General features: G+C 39.0%; 1 protein-coding gene across 1 annotated transcript; it reads left to right on the top strand.

Moving 5' to 3' along the window:
- Positions 1 to 339: 339 nt before the first annotated feature.
- LOC141325098 (G-protein coupled receptor 4-like) lies at positions 340 to 1,412 on the top strand. The gene has a single exon (XM_073833601.1). The coding sequence runs from the start codon at positions 340 to 342 to the stop codon at positions 1,351 to 1,353; it is 1,014 nt and encodes a 337-aa protein (XP_073689702.1). The 3' UTR covers positions 1,354 to 1,412.
- The last annotated feature ends 18,993 nt before the right edge of the window (positions 1,413 to 20,405 follow it).

Below are 20,405 nucleotides of genomic sequence, written 5' to 3'. Positions count from 1 at the left end.
TGGGTTTGATTCCAAGGTATGTAGTCGCTTTAGGTAAAAGCATCTGTCAAATGCATAAATGTAAATTCACTGCTTGTGGGCATATTTGAGCCGTTACCTGATTTGAATGATTCCGCATTGGGAACTAAAATGCTGCAATTCATTCTAAGTGAATTCCCCCTAAAGTGTTTTGAATAGCTTGTTCTGTAAATGTTTATTTCCCATATATAATGGTGCATATATTTAGCCGGTGCTTCGTTTAAAAATGAAACTGTTACATAAAATGTTGCTGCTGGCAGTTTTGTGAATAGGATGCGAAACCATATAAACACCACAATACCACTCTGTTCTAGACAAAAGATGAAGAACCAGTTCAATGTTAGTGCCCTCACCAACCTGAGCGCCTCAGCCGTTGTGGGAAATGCTTGCGGGATCGACTTCAGTCAAGACGCCATCTTCCTTCCCGTCCTGTACGGGATGTTCTTTGTCATCGGCACACCTTTAAACCTGTTGGCGCTCTTTGGGCTCTACAGACTCATCCAATCAGAGAATGTTCTACCCGTGTACGTCATCAACCTATTGATCGCAGATCTAATTCAACTCCTGACTTTGCCTTTATGGATGGATTACTATGCTAGCGGACACTACTGGCGCTTCGGGCCCCGGAGCTGTCAGTTCATGGGTATGTTTTTTTACATTAGCATTTACGCGGGCATCTTCTTCATGTGTATCATCGCTCTAGAGCGTCACCTGGCCATTGCCAGGCCTCTCAGTTTCAAGCATCTCCGTAACTTGAGGTTTGCTCGCTGGATAGCACTCAGCATTTGGATTCTAATTGCGGTGCCACCTGCCATCGCGTTCGACAAGCTCTTTCCCAAGCAGGAAAATTACACTCTTTGTATCGAGAAGTATCCCTCCGAGGGCAGTTTTATCACCTACAGGCTGATTACACTGCTTGTGTCCTTCATCATACCCCTGAGCTTCATTGTTGGTCTCCACAGAGAGACCGTCCGCTCGCTGATGGCAATCAACTCGCTTTTATCCGAGGAGAAGAGGAGTATCAGGGGTCTGCTCACCCTACTGGTGGCCGTATTTGTCACGGTGCTGGGGCCCTATCATTTCATCGGCTGTGTGAAGTACGTCGGACTGCTGATACACAGCAGTCCGTGCATTTGGGAAAAGGCTGTGTTTGTGCCCTATCAGGTAGGACGAGGCTTTCTGAGCCTTAACAGCTTGCTGGATCCTGTGTTTTACATCTTTCTCCGCAGAGACTTCCGTGCCGCCGCTGGGAAGTACTTGCCCTGCCTGAGGAGAGTGAGGAGCAGATCGTATCGGACAGAGAAAGCAACAAGCTCCACTCTAGACTGTGATTGAAGATTTCCCCCTGGTTGTGTATTTGAAATACACTTTGGACAAGGAACTAAGAAACTATGCCAAACTCTTACAAAAGGCCATTTAATTAGATCTATGGTGGCACCATTGTCTCATTGTTCATTTATAATCAGAAGACATTTGGCATATACTTTTAGTCTAGTCTTATGGCTCCTGACTTTTGTTTGTCTGTTGATCATTTTCATGTCTGCTGGACTGATTTTTATTTTAATCTACCGTCTGCTCTCTTCTGTTCAACAAGGCTGCGTTTATTTGATCCAAAATAAAGCAAAAGCAGTAATACTGTGAAATAGTTTTACTATTTAATATACTATTTGAATATATTTTAAAATGTAATTTATTTTTGTGATCAAAGCTAAATTTTCAGCATCATTATTCCAGTCTTCAGTGTCACATGATCCTTTAGAAATGATTCTAATATGCTGATTTGCTGTTATTATTATTATCAATATATAAAACTGTTGAGTAGATTTTTTTCGAATTCTTTGATGAATATAAAGATCCAAAGATCAGCATTTATCTGAAATAAAAAGCTTTTGTAACATTAAACACTATCCCATTCAAAAGCTTGGAGTCAATATATATATATATATATATATTGGGAAAGAAATTCTAGAAATTAAAACTTTCATTTAGCAGAAATGCTTTCAATTGTTCAAAAGTGATGATAAAGACATTTATAATGTTACAAAAGATTTCCATTTCAGATAAATGCTGTTCTTCTGAACTTTTTATTCATCAGTGAAACCTGAAAAACTTCTACTCAGCATAATAGTTTTTTTGAGCAGCACATCAGAATATTAGAATGATTTCTGAAGGATCATGTGACTGAAGTAATGAGGCTAAAAATAACATGTTAAAATAAATTCAAATATTCAAATACATTTCAGAATTGTACTGTTTTTGCTGTACTTTGGATCAAATAAATGCAGGCTTGGTGAGCAAAAGAGATTTCTTTAGAAAACATTACAAATCTTAAACATTAACATTAAAGTTATATTTTATCATTTCAAGGCCTCACTCTCTGTCCTCTTTTCTCTCAAATAGTTGTACTTCACTTCCTTCCTCTTTTGCACATTTACACTTACTGATACTATTTCATGTGTGAAACTGAAACCACAGCTAAATATATAAGCACATATGCATCTTTCTCATAAGTAACCTCACAAACAAAAAATAGTTTTCTTTCCTATCTACTGTATATAAGGTAGCACATAACTTTTGAATAATTTGTTTGAATGTCCGAGACATCCAGGCTTGATATTGTATGTATAAAAATGACCTGTCTTCCTAAATAAAGTTATTTTATCTTAGTTTAGTTTAGTTTATTTGTCTGTTGATCATTTCCATTTGTACACTGCTGCAACTGAACAATTTTATTCAAGGTAAAAAGGGTGTTTTTTACACGACCATTGAGAAATTTTAACCAAAGCATGTTATAGACTTTTCATTAAGAACCTAAAGAATCATATTGTCACGTATCTGGTCTATCCTGTCATCATGAACTCTTGCACCACACTTCATGGACTTCATTCCCCACAAGCCACTGCACTAATCACTGCATTCACCTGCTCTCACTTTACTGATTACCGCTCACAGCTGCACCTCATCACACTGACTGCATTTAAGCTTCTCACACACACAGCCACTCTGCGAAGTCTTATTGTTCCTTCTGGTTATTATTTCCGAGCGTTTATTCCCGTGTTTGATTTCCTGTGTTTGATTCCTGGACTACTCCCCGTGTTTTGATGATAGCTGCCAGCCCCGACCTTCTGCCTGTGTTTGACCACGATTTCTGCCTGCCCCTTTGTGTTTGTTTGTTTGAATAAATGCTGCGAATGGATCCGAACGTCTCTGACCCTCCTTGTGACAGAAGACTTCGCCATTACAAGGATCCAGCAGAAAGTTTGTCCAACCCCGTAAGTTCCCTCTGCTCCATTTTTCAAGATGGCCGTCCTATCGAATGTTATGTTGAGGAATTTATTACGTACAGTCACCTGGCACCTTGTGACGAATTTATGTTAAAGGAATGTTTTTGGAGCGGGTTGGACACTGACATCAGTTTATGCTTACCCGATGAGGACCCTAGTTGGACACTCGCACAATTTATTGACTTTGTTTTATTATATTGTGGATCTCCGTTCACTGTGGGAGTACTTGAAGGGTCACAACACAAGATGTCTGCCAGCCCAAAGCCACAGCACAAGATTTCTGTTAACCCTGAGCCACAGCACAAGATGTCTGCTAGTCCTGAGCCACAGCACCAGATGTCTGCTAGCCCCGAGCCTCAGCACAAGATGTCTGCTAGCCCAGAACCACAGCACCCACACTTTACCACGGTTTGGCAAAGATTAATGTCTAGCGTGGAGGACCCACCGCTGCTGTCGGCTCGAGCAGCTGGTCTCCCAACCAGCCTTCCAGAGTCTCCGCTGGTTCCGCCCAGCCTTCCAGAGTCTCCGCTGGTTCCGCCCAGCCTTCCAGAGCCTCCGGTGGTTCCGCCCGGCCTTCCAGAGCCTCCGCTGGTTCAGCCCGGCCTTCCAGAGCCTCCGGTGGTTCCGCCCGGCCTTCCAGAGCCTCCGCTGGTTCAGCCCGGCCTTCCAGAGCCTCCGCTGGTTCAGCCCGGCCTTCCAGAGCCTCCGCTGGTTCAGCCCGGCCTTCCAGAGCCTCCGCTGGTTCAGCCCGGCCTTCCAGAGCCTCCGCTGGTCCCGCCCGGCCTTCCAGAGCCTCCGCTGGTCCCGCCCGGCCTTCCAGAGCCTCCGCTGGTCCCGCCCGGCCTTCCAGAGCCTCCGCTGGTCCCGCCCGGCCTTCCAGAACCTCCGCTGGTTCCATCCAGTCGTCCTGAGATTCCTGTCTGCCCGGTTCTGGTCACGGAGGCCATGCATGGACTGTGTGGGTTCCCACCCACCCTCCCTGCTGCTCCAGTCCCGCCACCTCTGTCTCCTGACAGTCCCTCTGCTCACCCACATCCCACCTCCAGAGCCTCCGCTGGTTCAGCCCGGCCTTCCAGAGCCTCCGCTGGTCCCGCCCGGCCTTCCAGAGCCTCCGCTGGTCCCGCCCGGCCTTCCAGAGCCTCCGCTGGTCCCGCCCGGCCTTCCAGAGCCTCCGCTGGTCCCGCCCGGCCTTCCAGAGCCTCCGCTGGTCCCGCCCGGCCTTCCAGAACCTCCGCTGGTTCCATCCAGTCGTCCTGAGATTCCTGTCTGCCCGGTTCTGGTCACGGAGGCCATGCATGGACTGTGTGGGTTCCCACCCACCCTCCCTGCTGCTCCAGTCCCGCCACCTCTGTCTCCTGACAGTCCCTCTGCTCACCCACATCCCACCTTCGATGCAGAGGACTTGCAGTGGGACTGCCAGTCTCCATCGGTGTCCAGACTGAAGGATCCCTCACCATCACCTCCAGTCTCAGAGTCCTGGACTCCACCTCGGCCCTCCGACCCTGCAGCTCCACCCCGGCTCTGTGCTCCCTCGTCTCCGTTGTCGGCCGTCGGCCCACCAGCTCCTCCGGGCTCCATCGTCTCTCCAGCTCCGCCCCGGTCAGTCGTCGCCCCACCTTCGCCTCTGGACTCTACTCCTCCGGCTGCGCCTCGTCACTCCGTCCTGCCGGCTCTGTGGACCTCCTCCCTCCCGTGGGCACAGCCTCGATCCTCTGTCACTCCGGCTCTGTTGCGTACCTCCGGACCTCCATCTCCGCCGGGGTCGCCAGAGCCTTGGGTTCCGCCTTGGTCCTCCGGATCCTCTGTGTCGCCCAGGACCATCGACTCTCCGGTTCCGCCTCGGGCTCCACCGGCTCCACCTCCGTCGGTCGGCCCCATGCAGGAGCCAACCCTTCCTCCGCCATGGCTTCTCCCTCCGTCGGCTCCGCCTCAGTTCGTGGTTCCAGTACCCCTACATGGACCTGGCCCTCCATCCCTCCCCCTGTTCCGCCTCCGCTCCACCACCCTCCAGGTTGTATTAGGTGGTTAGAGCGTCTGGAAGCCACTCCTTCGGGAGGGGCTCTGTCACGTATCTGGTCTATCCTGTCATCATGAACTCTTGCACCACACTTCATGGACTTCATTCCCCACAAGCCACTGCACTAATCACTGCATTCACCTGCTCTCACTTTACTGATTACCGCTCACAGCTGCACCTCATCACACTGACTGCATTTAAGCTTCTCACACACACAGCCACTCTGCGAAGTCTTATTGTTCCTTCTGGTCATTATTTCCGAGCGTTTATTCCCGTGTTTGATTTCCTGTGTTTGATTCCTGGACTACTCCCCGTGTTTTGATGATAGCTGCCAGCCCCGACCTTCTGCCTGTGTTTGACCACGATTTCTGCCTGCCCTTTTGTGTTTGTTTGTTTGTTTGTTTGTTTGTTTGAATAAATGCTGCGAATGGATCCGAACGTCTCTGACCCTCCTTGTGACACATATCAACTTGTGAAAATGGCCATCCGATGACCCCTTTAACACAAATAGCCAGTGGCTTGAACCAATAATATTATTTAATTTTTAATATTTACAGCTTAATAGAGTTGCTAAAGAGTTGTGACTGTGTGCATTCTTGCAGCGCACTGTCATGACATCCTTTTCTTTTAGCTCGTGTAATCACATTTATGGCTCAGGCGATTGGTTCGAAAAAAAATTGTAATGTAACAGAAATGTAAGATTTCAAATCAAATACATTCTCTAAGTAATAAAAACGTTCTTGATGTAGATTCAGATTAAAAAACAAAAAACAAAAAACATGACCATGCCCACATGAGCAAGTGACTCATGTTCACAGGAAGCTGAGGTTTGACCAGTAAAATAAGTTCCCAAATGATTTTATGATCAGTATCAGAAAGCTCTATTCCCTTGTGAAATGCCAACATGTCACTTTCAAGCAATGTCTTTTTGGGAAAAATCAAGTTGGCAGAATTTAGATCTCCAACTGCAGTATGTCTCACTCTGAGATTTTTGTGCCAGTATTAATAATTACACCCACTGCCATCAACTGCAAAAGCAAGACAGAGACGTGTCTTGCCAAGGGTCGCAGCTTGCATCGAGACCATTAGAAACACTCTGCAATTATAACATTTTATATTGATTTTCCTCACTTGCCAACTCTATCTAACATACTCACCTCTCAGTTTAATTCAGATGTGCATTGTTAGGGCATAAAAAATCTTTATTTTCTTTTAGTGCAATGAACTGAGGATGAAGTCTACTATGACTGTTTTTGGTCATAAATTCCCACAAATGCAATAACTCCAGAGGAAGCCATTTTTCCCTTTTGAAATGTCACAGTTCAGCACTTTATAAAGTGAACTTTGGAAACTTTGTTTTATTTGTAATATTGCTGTGTGACATTATAAGAGTTGCAAAATTTGTTTATGTCTCTTTTAGATTTTATATTCTGTCTGAATCATTTCCATGTTTGTACTGTTGGAATGTTTAACTGTTTAATTTTATCAAGCTTTTAGCTTTTAGCTCTTTGCACATTACTCCTATGTGATATTTATGTTTCCAGAGATATTTTTGCACTTCCAACAGGAACTACACTTTGCTTTACAGAAGCATTATGACCATCTGATTCATTACATTGTTATTCCTGTCATAAATGTTTTTAACCAAGTTCCTCAGCAATACAGGAACTGTTGAAATATTCTGAAAGTCTTATATCGTTGGTTGCTTCCCTCAAGGTCTCCTCAAAAATCTGAACACCTTTGAAAAGCATTACAATTCAAAGCAAACAATACGCGTTCACACCAGCCGTGTTGTTAATGTGCTGCTGCTTTGACTACATCTTCAAAAGTTGTCAAAGTTTTCTTTCTATTGAAGTCTGCATTTGATCATATTTTATGGAAGAGTGTAGGCAGACCAACTATAACATACAACTACCCACATGCTATTCTCTCTGGGGAAAAGAATACGGAGAATGCAGTGTTCTGTGCATAAATCTAATAGCTTTCTTTGTGCTTTATATGATCAGAGAATTAAAAGAATAAATGCATTCATGTATTATTTGAGCTGTTCTGAAACCATGATGGTTTTTACTGTTAATTCATACTTTTTTTCTGACTCTTTATGCTTTCTTCTGTACTTTGACCCAATAAAGACTGACTGAGACTTCACTGCTATACAATGTAGAAGAACTAAATGCTATATACATACACACTAGAGATTTATTAGTACAAATACAAAGAGCAGTATTTGAACTCTTTGAACAAGTTTTATATATTCATTCTGCTGTCCCCGTATCATGCCATACCCATTGGACTTTTAAGGCTTCAGAGAGAATAATAGAGGATATCTTTAGCATGCACTTATCTTCATCATCCTGAAAATATAAGACACATCTTTGCTTAAATATTGTGACATTGTGGCGTTTATCAACCTTAATACTTCAAAAAATTAATAAGAACCTAATTAAACCTTTCAACCTTCATAAACATACAATCAGAAACATTAAGAACCTGGCACACTCAAAAAACATTCCTACATTTAGGAAAAACTAAATGAATAAATTTAACCATAGACCTTAGTCAGGGTAAATGCCATGTTGAATTTTATTCAAATAAAAAACAAGGATGTGAGGGATAGACAAAAAATGCAGTCACACTAGGCTTCAAACATGTGCGGTTTCCAGCTGAAATGAATACTAATGGTTAGAGTTAGGGTACTTGGACTCAGGACTTGGACTTGGAATCGGGCATTTTGGATGCAGAAATTGTTCAGAATGCAGATGAATCCACATCATGTGCAATATAAAACATAAAAAATAAGTAACAACATAAAAATGAAGATAAAAAGGACTTAAATAAACGTTTTCCCATTTAAACTCAGTTTATTAAAAACTATGACTCGATTCGGCGGAATTGGACTCAACACTACAATAGCAATATACATAAACTTCTATTTTTTTTTTATTTTTTTTTTCACAAAAAATTATTACTGGGGTAGATTAACAGAGACTTATATTCAGTTTCTTGTACAACAGACAGGACTAGTTTTCCAGGGGGATGTTAAAGAAATTTGTGTTTCACAGAAGAACTTTGCTATTTTAATCCTGTGCAAATCTGCCAAGTCTGTGTTTTTCTCAAACAACCTCTGTAAAAATTCCAGAGCAAATTATCTAGCTTTTGGCAAACTCAAAGGTCCTCTGAGAAATATAATCTCGTCCGAATGCAAATGTCTGTTTGCTAATGTATAGAGGATTAGCACTTACGTCACGATTTGGTCAGTTACCTGGATGCACGGCCATATTGCCAATACTCGGATTTAAGCAACAGCATGGATTGCATGGTTAATGCACTACTGAATACATTGTTCTGTTAATTTATGCTGTCTAAACCACAGAAGAAAAAAAAATAAAAATAACGTGTGGAAGCTGTTAAATCATATAGAGAAGGACTTGGTAAGCAAGGTGCAATATTTTGACAAACTAAAGTTAATAGGTGGTAAAGATACATACAATAGTATTAATTAAGATTTTAGCCTAATATTTCACCTGCCTGACTGGAAATAATAAGAACTAGCATGATTATTGTGAAGATTCTTGACCTATAAATCCTGGTTCAGTTCGGCCAACCACAAACGCCTTTTGTGCCTCAAACTGTTTTTTTGCACTCTTCTCCTTTATTTGTTATAACTTTTGGCAGTCTATAGTACTCCAAATGTTTTTCCCGGTCTGACTGATTAGTACAGCCCAAAACATGACAATAATTGACAATTTTCAGCAGCAATAAACAGCAAAATATGCAAGCTTTTCGTTCAGTTCAGTGGCATATAGTTTACATTCAATGCTGCCAATATGGCCGGTTGATCATGCGTTGTGAAAACACTATACCGTCAAACACCAACCAATTTTATTTCTTTTTCACACAACGTATTACTGGGAAAGATGAATAAAAACTTAAATTCAGATTATTATGTTATGACCTTAAAACACTTTTACCAAAATACATGATTTGTAGACTTTAGCTCTTTTCTTACAGGACTAGTTTTCTAGAGGGATGTTAGAGAAATTTGTGTTTCACAGACGTACTTTGTATTTTAATCCTGTGCAAATCTGCCAATCTGTGTTTTTCTCAAGTAAGGTCCGTTGAGAAATATAATCCTGTCCAAGTCCATGATTGTTAATGTTGTATAGAGGGTTTGCACTTACGTCATGATTTGGTCAGTTACCCGGATGCGAGGCCATATTGGCGATACACGGATGTAAACTACAGCACGGATTGCACAGTTAATATACTACTAAATATGTTGTTCTGTTAATTGATGCTGTCTAAACCACATATAAAAACGTGGAAGCTGATAAATCATATAGAGAAGGACTTAGTAATCAGGAATGGGTGCAATATTTTGACAAAGTAAAGTTAATAGGTGGTAAAGATACGTACAAGCAGTATCAATTAAGATATTAGCCTAATATTTCACCTGCCTGACTGGATATGAAAGGAACAAGCATGATTATTGTCAAGATTCTTGCCTTGGAAATCCTGGTTCAGTTTGGCCAACCACAAATGCCTTTTGCTCCTCAAACAGTTTTTTGCACTCTTCTCCTTTATTTGTTATAACTTTTGGCAGTCTATAGTACTCCAAATGTTTTTTATACCGATTAGCCCAAAACATGATAATAACTGACCATTTTCAGCAGCAATAATCAGCAAAATATGCAAGCTTTTCATTCAGTTCAGTGGCATTGTTTTCAGTGCCGCCAATATGGCCGAATGATGCCACGTTGTGAAAACACTATAAAACCCCAACCAATTTTATTTCTTTTTCACACAAAGTGTTACTGGGAAAGATGAATAAATACTTAAATTCAGACTACTATATTATGACCTTAAAACACTTTTACCAAAATACATGATTTGTAGACTTAAGCCCTATTCTGACAGTTTTCCAGGTGGATGTTAGAGAAATTTGTTGCTGTGCAAATCTGCCAAGTCTGTGTTTTTCTCACACAACCTCTGCAAAAATTCTTGAGCAAATTGCCTACAGTTTTTCTGCAAACTCAGTGGTCCTCTGAGAAATATAATCCTGTCCGAATGCAAATGTCCATGATTGTTAATGTTGTATAAAGATTTAGTCAGTTACAACAACAACAGCATGGATTGCACGGTTAATGTACTAATTCTGTTAGTTTATCCTGTCTAAACCACATATAAAAACGTGGAAGCTGATAAATCGTATAGAGAAGGACTTAGTAAGTAGGAAAGGGCATAATATTTTGACAATATTTTGACAAAGCACGAATGTTGTGAAGATTCTTGCCCTGGTTCAGTTTGGCTAAAGATTTACGCTTTTTGTTCCTCAGGCAGTTTTTGCACTCTTCACCTTAATTTGTTATAACTTTTGGCAGTCTATAGTACTTCAAATGTTTTTCCGCAGTCTGACCGATTAGTACAACCAAAAACATGACAATAACTGACCATTTTCAGCAGCTATAAACAGCAAAATATGCGAGTTTCGTTCGGTTCAGTGGCATTGTTTACATTCAGTGCTATGGCCTATTGGTGATGCGTTGTGAAAACACTATAAAACACCAACCAATTTTATTTATTTTTCACTCAAAGTATTACTAGGGAAGATTAATAAAGACTTAAAGGTGCCATAGAATGGAAAACTGTGTTTACCTTGGCATAGTTAAATAATAACAGTTCAGTACATGGACATGACATACCATGAGTCTCAAACACCATCGTTTCCTCCTTCTTATATAAATCTAGTGTTTGCAAAAGACCACCGAAAAATAGGTCAATTCCAACATAACACCGACTATAACGCAACATCCCCGGGATCGTTAATAGTTACGCCTCCAACATTTGCATCGCCCAATCATTGGTAACATCAGCACATCAGTAAAACAAGGCAAGCCACTGAAGGGACATGGTTAGCTTAATGCTAGCACTAGCCTGTTACATTGCAGTACAAAAGATATCACTTACCACATGAACAGAGAGATGACTGCGCTGATGATGGTGAATGATGCAAAAATAACTGCGCTGATGATGGCGAATGATTTACAGATCCCGAGTATCACGGACAAGCAGCTGAACTTGTGTGGTAAGAAGCACTCCCTCTGCATTATAACTTTACACAGAGCACATACGATCACAGTAATGAGACTGAAATGTTGGCGATTCAAAACGGCAGATTCAACAAACCGCATATTAAAAGCGGCTAGAGCTCCTAATTAAGTATGTATTTTTATCAATGTGCCAGCTATAGAGATGAGTAGCTCTGTAAAACAGCCAATCAGAGCAGAGCTCATTAATATTCATGAGCTTCCAAATAAGGCAATAACAGAGCATTTCATTCTAGGGACAAATCCTAGGGTTGTAAATGGACCTGTAAAACCGTTTCTGGTGATTTTTTGCCTGTTCCTATGCCATATACCTTCTATGTAGATATCAGAGAACAATTTAAAATATTCTCTCAATGCATTCTATGGCACCTTTAAATTCAGTTCCTTGTACAACAGACTACTATGTTATGACCTTAAAACACTTTTACCAAAATACATGATTTGTAGACTTAAGCCCTGTTCTGACAGGACTAGTTTTCCAGGGGGATGTAGAAAAATTTGTGTTTCACAGGCGTACTTTGCTATTTTAATCTTGTGAAAAATCTGCCAAGACTGTGTTTTTCTCACACAAGCTCTGTAAAAACTTTAAGAGCAAATTACGTACTGTTTTTCAGCAAACTCAATAGTCTTCTCAGAATTATAATTCCATCCAAATTAAAAATGTCTGTAATTGCTACTATTGTATTATCCCATTGCTCACGTGTTTTCTGGCCTATCAGAGCTACCATTTGTGCACCAATCTTACGCATGCTGCACCTTTAACTATGGATGTTATTGGACAAAAAAATAACATTTTAATTTAAAATTTAGCCAAATCGTGGAAACTCACTCATCATCAGCTCAACTCATTTCATCACCAGCTACAGGTAAGATACTAATAAGCAGGCTTATAGAGGCTTATAAGCAGCCACTTCTATAAACTCATGTGAAGTTTATTTAAATAATGTTTTTATAAAAAATTAAAATGATATTAATACATATTTCATTGGACATATGCACTGTATGTGATGCACAGAACCACATGACGTCTAGAGAACACACCCACCTCTGTAATAAACACAGAGATAGTCCCTTCTGAGCTGGTACATTAAAAACACAGACGTTGGGTGATAAGAGTTAAAACTCGAATGTAGTTTAGAAAAATAGTCCTGTTCAAATAGAGCTTTCAGCATTTCATATGTTTTGACATTTTCCATCATATTTCCTTCTGCAAAATGTTAATTATTTTACCAAATTAAGAGGGATCATACAAAATGCATGTAATTTTTTTTATTTAGCACTGACCTGAATAAGATATTTCACATAAAAGATGTTTACATATAATCCAGAAGCGAAAATAAAAGTTACATTTATAAAAAATAACCCTGTTCAAAAGTTTACACACTCTTGATTCTTAATACTGTGTTGGTCTTGGTCCCACAAATTCTTTGGTTTTTCAGCATTTTTGTGTATTTGAACCTTTTTCAACAATGACTGTATGATATTGAGATTAATCTTTTCTCACTGAGGACAACTGAGGGACTCATATGCAACTATAACAGAAGGTTCAAACGTTCACCGATGTTTCAGAAGAAAACACGATTCATTAAGAGCTTTTTGAATTTGACGATGAGGGTAAATGTAACTTATTTTGTCTTCTGGGAAACATGTAAGCATCTCCTGTAGCTGAAGGGCAGTACTAAATTAAGGGAAAAAAAAGAACACATCTTTATTCGGTTCAAAAGTTTACACAACTGGCTGTTAATGCATTGTTTTTCTTTCTAGAGCATCAGATTCTACAAATTAACTCTTGGTTTCATTTAATATTGAACACGCTTTTAGTACCACTCACTGGATATTTCACTTTAAATTTGCTGCAAAATGCACAACTATCAATGTAATAAACATTGCCAGATTTGCGTTCATCTGATAAAAGAAAAAAGAAAAGAAAAAGAAAAATGCTCTTTTAGCACCAATAACTGGACATTTGAATGTTCCGCGAAACGTGCAAGATGCAATGTAATATCATTTTGCAGAAATTTTGCCACAAGCACGTTTTTCCAGTGTGTGTGGTTGTGCTTTATAGTTAGTGTATCAAGCACTATAGTATTGATTCTGGTAGGTATGTAGTAGATTGTCTCACGAAGGAATGGCAGCATTTTGATTTTAGATTAGCACTTGTCTGTCGCTTTAACCTGCCTTGTCAGTCACTGGGTCACGCAGACCCAATTTGTCAATGAGCTCATTGTAAAAACCCCTCAGTAATGACATGGGTGGGCATGATGGGTCTGTGCTGCTCCTGCATCAGAGCTTATTGATCCCTACACCTGAAATGCTCCTAAGATATGTATCACGTCAGGTGGGCTTCTTATCAGTGACTTGCAGGCCCATGCACGCCTTTAATGGAAAAATTTAACGCAAAACTTTAAAAAGACTTGAGAGACCTGAATATTTCAGAGAGTGTGCAGCTGCTGGCGGATAACCAAGCCAACAAGTCACCTTTGAACGCAGCCCAAACATCCCTCCTGTTTTTTTTTTTTTTTTCTTTGTAACATTAATCTTGTTGCCTTGCATAACAAATTAGAAATTATCATGAATAAAACAGAATTTTGAAAAGAGTTGACTGGTCTGTTAATTTACATTTTTTATTTTATAATAGATAAAATGCTAGGCCAGTCTTTCACACTAAAGCTAAAATATTAATTAGAAACTATGTCCCTTTTTACAGTTCAGTTCAGTCTGTGGCTATCTTACAAATACAGCTTCTTCTGCTTCTCCAGTGTATTTGAATGGAAAAAAACCCTGAAAGCTTTAAATCTGTCTGTCAATGTCATGTTTTAATAACATGTTTCAAATCAGAAAATAAATCCGATAACCACAGCATCATAAATTGTCCTTTTTTAGTTCAAAACTCTCAGGCTGGTCGAGCAAATTGTTCATACTTAACTGGGTTAAGTGTGAATAAACATGATTCCTCGGTGAAAGAGGTGATCGGCTAATTTAACTTTAAGGCGGGACTTCTTTTCTTCTATCATGAAGGCGATTGGCTCTTCTAAGTGTAAGGCAGCTGATTACTATTTGTTCATCAATGAAACACAATAATGTGCAGTACTGTACTAGATATTCAAAACACCAGCAGAGATTAAATTCATAGAGTTTCTCATTAACCAATGGTCCTGTTCTACAGTATTTTCCTACAGGAGTGGTAAAAGGCAGTAAAGCATCTATACAGCACAAGTGGGTGTACACACACCAAGTAGCCTAGACAGGATGAAGCATAAAACCATACTTTATTCCCAAAACTATTGTCCTGGATTGTAGAAATGCTTTCCTCTAAGATTTTGGCACATGTGCAAAATGTACTCTTAAGCAGCACTAGCAACATTTTACACAGGAAATCACAAAGGGTCATGAAAAGCTCATCTTGCCATAAAGTGGAAACTTCTCGCTTTCAACATAAGTGACAGTTTCAACTTAAACAATCACAGGATGACTGTTGTAGTGACATCCTTTCTCACTTACAGTATAATTCTTGTAGTGAGTTTCAGAAAGATGATGTCTGACAAAAACAACTGAATAAAAAAAAATTGTTTGCTAACAATTATCTGACCTCCCAAAAAGAAGGAAAGAATATGTAGCAAAACATGTTTAACATAATGTTCTAATTGTTTATATAATTTACTCTAGATAACAGATGAATGATCATGGCCCTAACCAAAGGAAATGATCAGTTATTATGTCTTAGAAAAACAATATTTTCAGTATCAGAGACTGGAACATTGCATTATAGGCTGTACATGTTTGTTGTGCAGTTTATTGCCTGTGGCGTTACATACTGCAAATGACTAAACTGTTCTTGGTCCATTAGTTTGTGTAATTTGTTGGTTTCTTCAAGCAGAGTTACTATGTTGTTCACTGGAGCCAGAAAGTGATGAAACAGAAGGGTATTTATTACTTCACACAATATGTGTACAGTAATATTTCCTTTATTTCAATTTATTTTTTCTAGGTTGACATCTGTATCACACAGGGCTGTAACCACCATATACATATTTGAAGTTAAACGTATTTTAAAAGTGCTCGTTAATGTCAAAATGATTGAGATGACCAATCAAATCAAAGAAGGCGGGCTTTACTCTTCAAATACGGTGGCCGAGAGAGGCCAACGCGCTGCAAACAAGAAAACACATGCAAACAGAAAAAACGACAACAAATTAAGAAAACATCTTCATCAGTTTGACAACACAGTCGCTGCAAATCCTCGCAACGCAAACACAAATACGGAAACGCGCTGCAAATTCTCACAACACAACCAAACTCAGAAACGCGCTGCGAACACACGAGGGCGCTGCAAACTAACAAACGCGCTGCATATAGCACGGTCCACAACGGAAATGTTTCAGGGGGACCTCAAAAAGTGACGAACCCATCTGGGACCTGATTATTTTTTCAGTGGCTGTTGGTCAGAGCAGAGGTGTTATCGGTGAACTATCGCCTTTTAATGATAGTATAGTATCACTTAAAGGTGATAGTGATATAAATAATCAGGTAATATAGTGATATAAATAATCAGGTCCCAGATGAGTTCGTCACTTTTTGAGGTCCCCCTGAAACATTTCCGTTGTGGTCCGTGCTATATGCAGCGCGTTTGTTAGTTTGCAGCGCCCTCGTGTGTTCGCAGCGCGTTTCTGAGTTTGGTTGTGTTGTGAGAATTTGCAGCGCGTTTCCGTATTTGTGTTTGCGTTGCGAGGATTTGCAGCGCCTGTGTTGTCAAACTGATGAAGATGTTTTCTTAATTTGTTGTCGTTTTTTTCTGTTTGCATGTGTTTTCTTGTTTGCAGCGCGTTGGCCTCTCTCGGCCACCGTACTTCAACGACACCTAGCGTAAACAACTGAACTCCAGCGAGTGTGAGGTAAGATGTAAGCTCCTAAGCATCGTTAACAATTGTTTTACAACTTGTTTAGAACTGTTAAAAGATATCAGAAATATCCAGGAATGTTTTTTTTGTCAAATTTTACCGTTTGGAAACTAATATAGGCATTTACGTGATTGACTACACTTCATTCATACTTGAATACACTCAAAAAAAAAAAAAAAACGTTACAAACGGTGTCACTGAGGCAATATCATTTCAAAAGATACACCTTTGTAACTTATTTGTCCATAAATGGTGTATATCTTAAAGGTACATATTTAGTACCTAAAGTGTACATAGTAGCCTACCTAAATAGTAGGGCAGCACGATATTGGGAAAATATGCGATATTGGTGTTGAATATTGAGATAACGATATTTCTTGCGATATTACATTTCCCTAGAGAAATGCTTTAATAATTATTATTGATATTATTATCTATTTTTTAAAATATTTTATATATGTAATGATCATGCTAAAATAAACAGGTAATAGATATTCTTCTGTCATCCGAATTAAATCTAATTCAGGCTAAAAAAAATATCTATCTATCTATCTATCTATCTATCTATCTATCTATCTATCTATCTATCTATCTATCTATCTATCTATCTCACAGAATTAACCATGTTTTGGCAAACATAATTTACATTTTCAGTACATTTTGGCATTATTATAAATGCTACCTGTAGTAAGAAAGAAAAACTAGAGAATCTAGCATGATTTTTGGTGTTTATATGACCATTTCTGTGATGATTTGCAGTTGAAGAACAATTTGGGTAAGACGCTGTACTGTTAACTGCAGCTTTTGATGAATGCCGAGGAGCAACAAAGAAAGCTGTTCAGGGCTGTCTAGCTAATTGGCAGGTTTTTAAAATTTATCACCAGCCAAACAGCTCAAAGCTAAGAGTGTCCTGAAAAATGAATACAGAAATTATCTGGGAATGTTTACCGTCAACATGCAGAATAAAATAAAGAGGAAGAAAATCACTGTTTTCTGAAACAGGAAAGACTAATGGGTTCGGTTTTGACAGATTGTTAATGGGTAACAAAGTACATTCAACAGCAATGTTCAATACATTTTAATATTAAATTCTTCAACACATTAATATGCAATCGGCTGGTCAATATAAGGAAAGCAGCCGTTGCTTATGGTGGGTGTTTACATGTTGATGGAGGATGGAAGTGCCAGCATGAGTAATGAATTCACAGTGTTGTCAGTGGAAATATGGGTGACTGCCTAAATCCATTAGGAAAATGATGATGGATGAATCAACAGACTAGCATGTGCTTGCTTTTGTTGTACATACAGCTGTTGTTTAATACCCTTTGTAACCTAAACAATGATCTTCTGAACCTTCCCAAGATGTGACTCTGAAGAAAACATTACACTAAAACTGCCTGCCTGCTTAGTGCTTTACTCAAGTAAAATGAATGCAACAATTCACAGTTTCACGATAAAAAGTCTGCATGTTCCCAGCATGCTTTGCATCAGACCAGATGGGAAGAATGAATGTTTAAATTAAGTGCTATTTTAGGTGTTTGTGGTGTTTTTGAGTGAGACAAGGGGATGTGTTAGTGCTTAATGTTCTGTTATGTTTTGGATTTGGAAAAGTTCTTGTTATGTTGAATTTTTAGGGGTTACCACTGTGGTGAAGGCTGGAGCTTAAGCTAGGTTGAAGGTGGGATTTTACTTAGCTTGTTTTGATAGGAAGAAAATATTATTCTCATTTTATATGGATTTACAACCCCATCAACTTTAGGTATGGCTACTTATTTTGTCTTTCTGCTTGTTTTAAAAAAGGAAACTTTTGTTGCTGGTGATTCAAAGTACACTATGCAGTTCTGAGCTCTCTATCGCCATCTGTGGTTGAAGTGTAAAAGTGCAATTGGAGGATTCATGTGTATGCTAGTTGTGTTTTGGCACTGCTGTTTAGCATAGATGAATGAGATGTTTTGAGGTATAACTTGCGGTCTATAATCAGCATATCAGAGATGTTTTGACTGGCTTAACCAAGGTTACTTACCTTATTAAGTTTTAAGCTGTTTTGAATACAAATCATGTTTTATTTGATTAGTGCTTTTCACATTACACATTGTTTCAAAGCAGTTTTAAAGTAATAGTACGCAGGAAGGCACACAATATTTTGACAAACTAAAGTTAATAGGTGGTAAAGATACGTACAAGCAATATTAATTAATGTTTCATCTATCTGACCTGAAATAATAAGCACAAACACAAATGTTGTCAAGATTCTTGCAAACCACAAACGCCTTTTGTTCCTCTGACAGTTTTTTGCTCTCTTCTTCTTGACTTGTTATAACTTTTGGCTGTCTATAGTACTCCAAATGTTTTTCACAGTCCAAAACATGACAATAATGGACCATTTTCTGCAGCAATAATCAGCAAAATATGCAAGTTTCATTCGGTTAAGTGGCATTGTTTTTGTTTAGTGCCACCAATATGGCCAATTGATGACACGTTGTGAAAACACCTATATCTCACATGCGTATACTGCATGTATATAGGTACAGTTGGATATATATTCAATGTTATATACAGAACTGTTCAATAATATACACTGGCAACCAAAAGTTTAAAGAGTTATTTATTTATTTTTTTTGCTTAATTAATAATTACTTTTTGTTTAATAAATATGATTTTTATATCCCTTATGCTCAATAAAGATTTATTTATTTGGTCAAAATTCAGTAAAAACAGTAATGTTGTGAAATATTACTACAGTTTAAAATAAACCATTTTTTATTGTAATACATTTTAAAATGTAATTTATTCCTGTGATGCAAAGCTTAATTTTCAGCAGCCATTACGCCAGTATTTAGTGTCACATGATCCTTCAGAAATCATTCTAAAAGTGCTTAATTATTAGAATGTATTATTGGTAATCAGTTATTTGTTTTAGTATTCTTTGATTAATAGAAAGTTCAATGAACAGTATTTATTTGAAATATATTATAAATGTCTTTAGAGTCACATTTGATCAATTTAATGCATTTTTTTTTAAATCATACTTCAAACAGTTAAAAAAATTTTATTGACTAACAACTAGATTTTGCATTGCATAAGACATCTTTACAGCATATGCATAGAAACATCTTGTAAGAGAGTGTCATATATGTAATGAACCCCCTTTTTTTGCAACTATATAAAATATGATGCTGTCCCTCTTTCATCCGAGTTAATTTGGGGTTTGGCTGAAAACGTCTGCTGATCTATTCCGCCATTGTGGTGATACATTCTCATTCAGACGCACGCCGTGGTTCCCATGGCAATGTCAGCTTTCATTTTCTCTTAACTTATGCCTGTTTGCATGCATTCTGGCTCCATTTCTTCTCCCTGGGCAGCTCTCACTTTTATGACTGATTAGCCAAACTGATTTCCTATTCCGTCTTGTGTCTGAGACGTTCAGACATCCCATCAACTGCAATCAAACGGCGAGGTAGAATTGATGGACAGGAAAGAGACGCAGAAACCCTAAGGATTTGAATGTTCTGCCCTCCTCTAAACTGATCAGATGCTTGTGGATGGGCAAATGTATTCATTGTCATCTATATTTCAGCATCATACAGATTCAGGAAGTGCTCTTAGGAACCCTAGAAGTCTGATCAATTACGTTTGAGGAGATGCCTTTAAATTTACTACCCTCCACTGTATGAGCTTCTATGAGGGGAAACTTCATCTTATTTCCAACTAAGGAACGGCGTAGGGAGGTCTAGTTATTACATTTCATTTTTCTGTGTACAGTGCGCTTGTTATTTTCCATTCTCACGGCAAAGGTCAACTCATTCCCGTGTGTTTTCCATGCGTTATCTATTCCTGTGTTCTCATTTATGTTTCGATTAAATTGACTCTATTTGACATGATGTATATTGTATAATCAATACTGTGCAAACTGCAAGCGTGCAGCTGTGAGATTCATTGCTAATGGTTACTCTTAAGGGTGCACATTTCATCAGTGTCGGACACAGAGCTTATGATGGAGGAATAAATCATTTGAGAATGTTTTAAAGGGACAGTTCACCCAAAAACAAGTCAAGTTCATGGCAGTCCAAACCTGCTGTTC

The sequence above is a fragment of the Garra rufa genome, chromosome 2 (assembly GCF_049309525.1).
Source record: "Garra rufa chromosome 2, GarRuf1.0, whole genome shotgun sequence".
In the NCBI taxonomy this organism is placed as follows: Eukaryota; Metazoa; Chordata; class Actinopteri; order Cypriniformes; family Cyprinidae; genus Garra; species Garra rufa.
Note: the sequence above shows the minus strand (reverse complement) of the source record. Positions and strands in the feature narration are given on the sequence as shown.

What these genes read in the sequence shown, in the direction of transcription:
- LOC141325098 (XM_073833601.1), top strand. Translation starts at nt 340, where the DNA reads ATGAAGAACCAGTTCAATGTTAGTGCCCTCACCAACCTGAGCGCCTCA.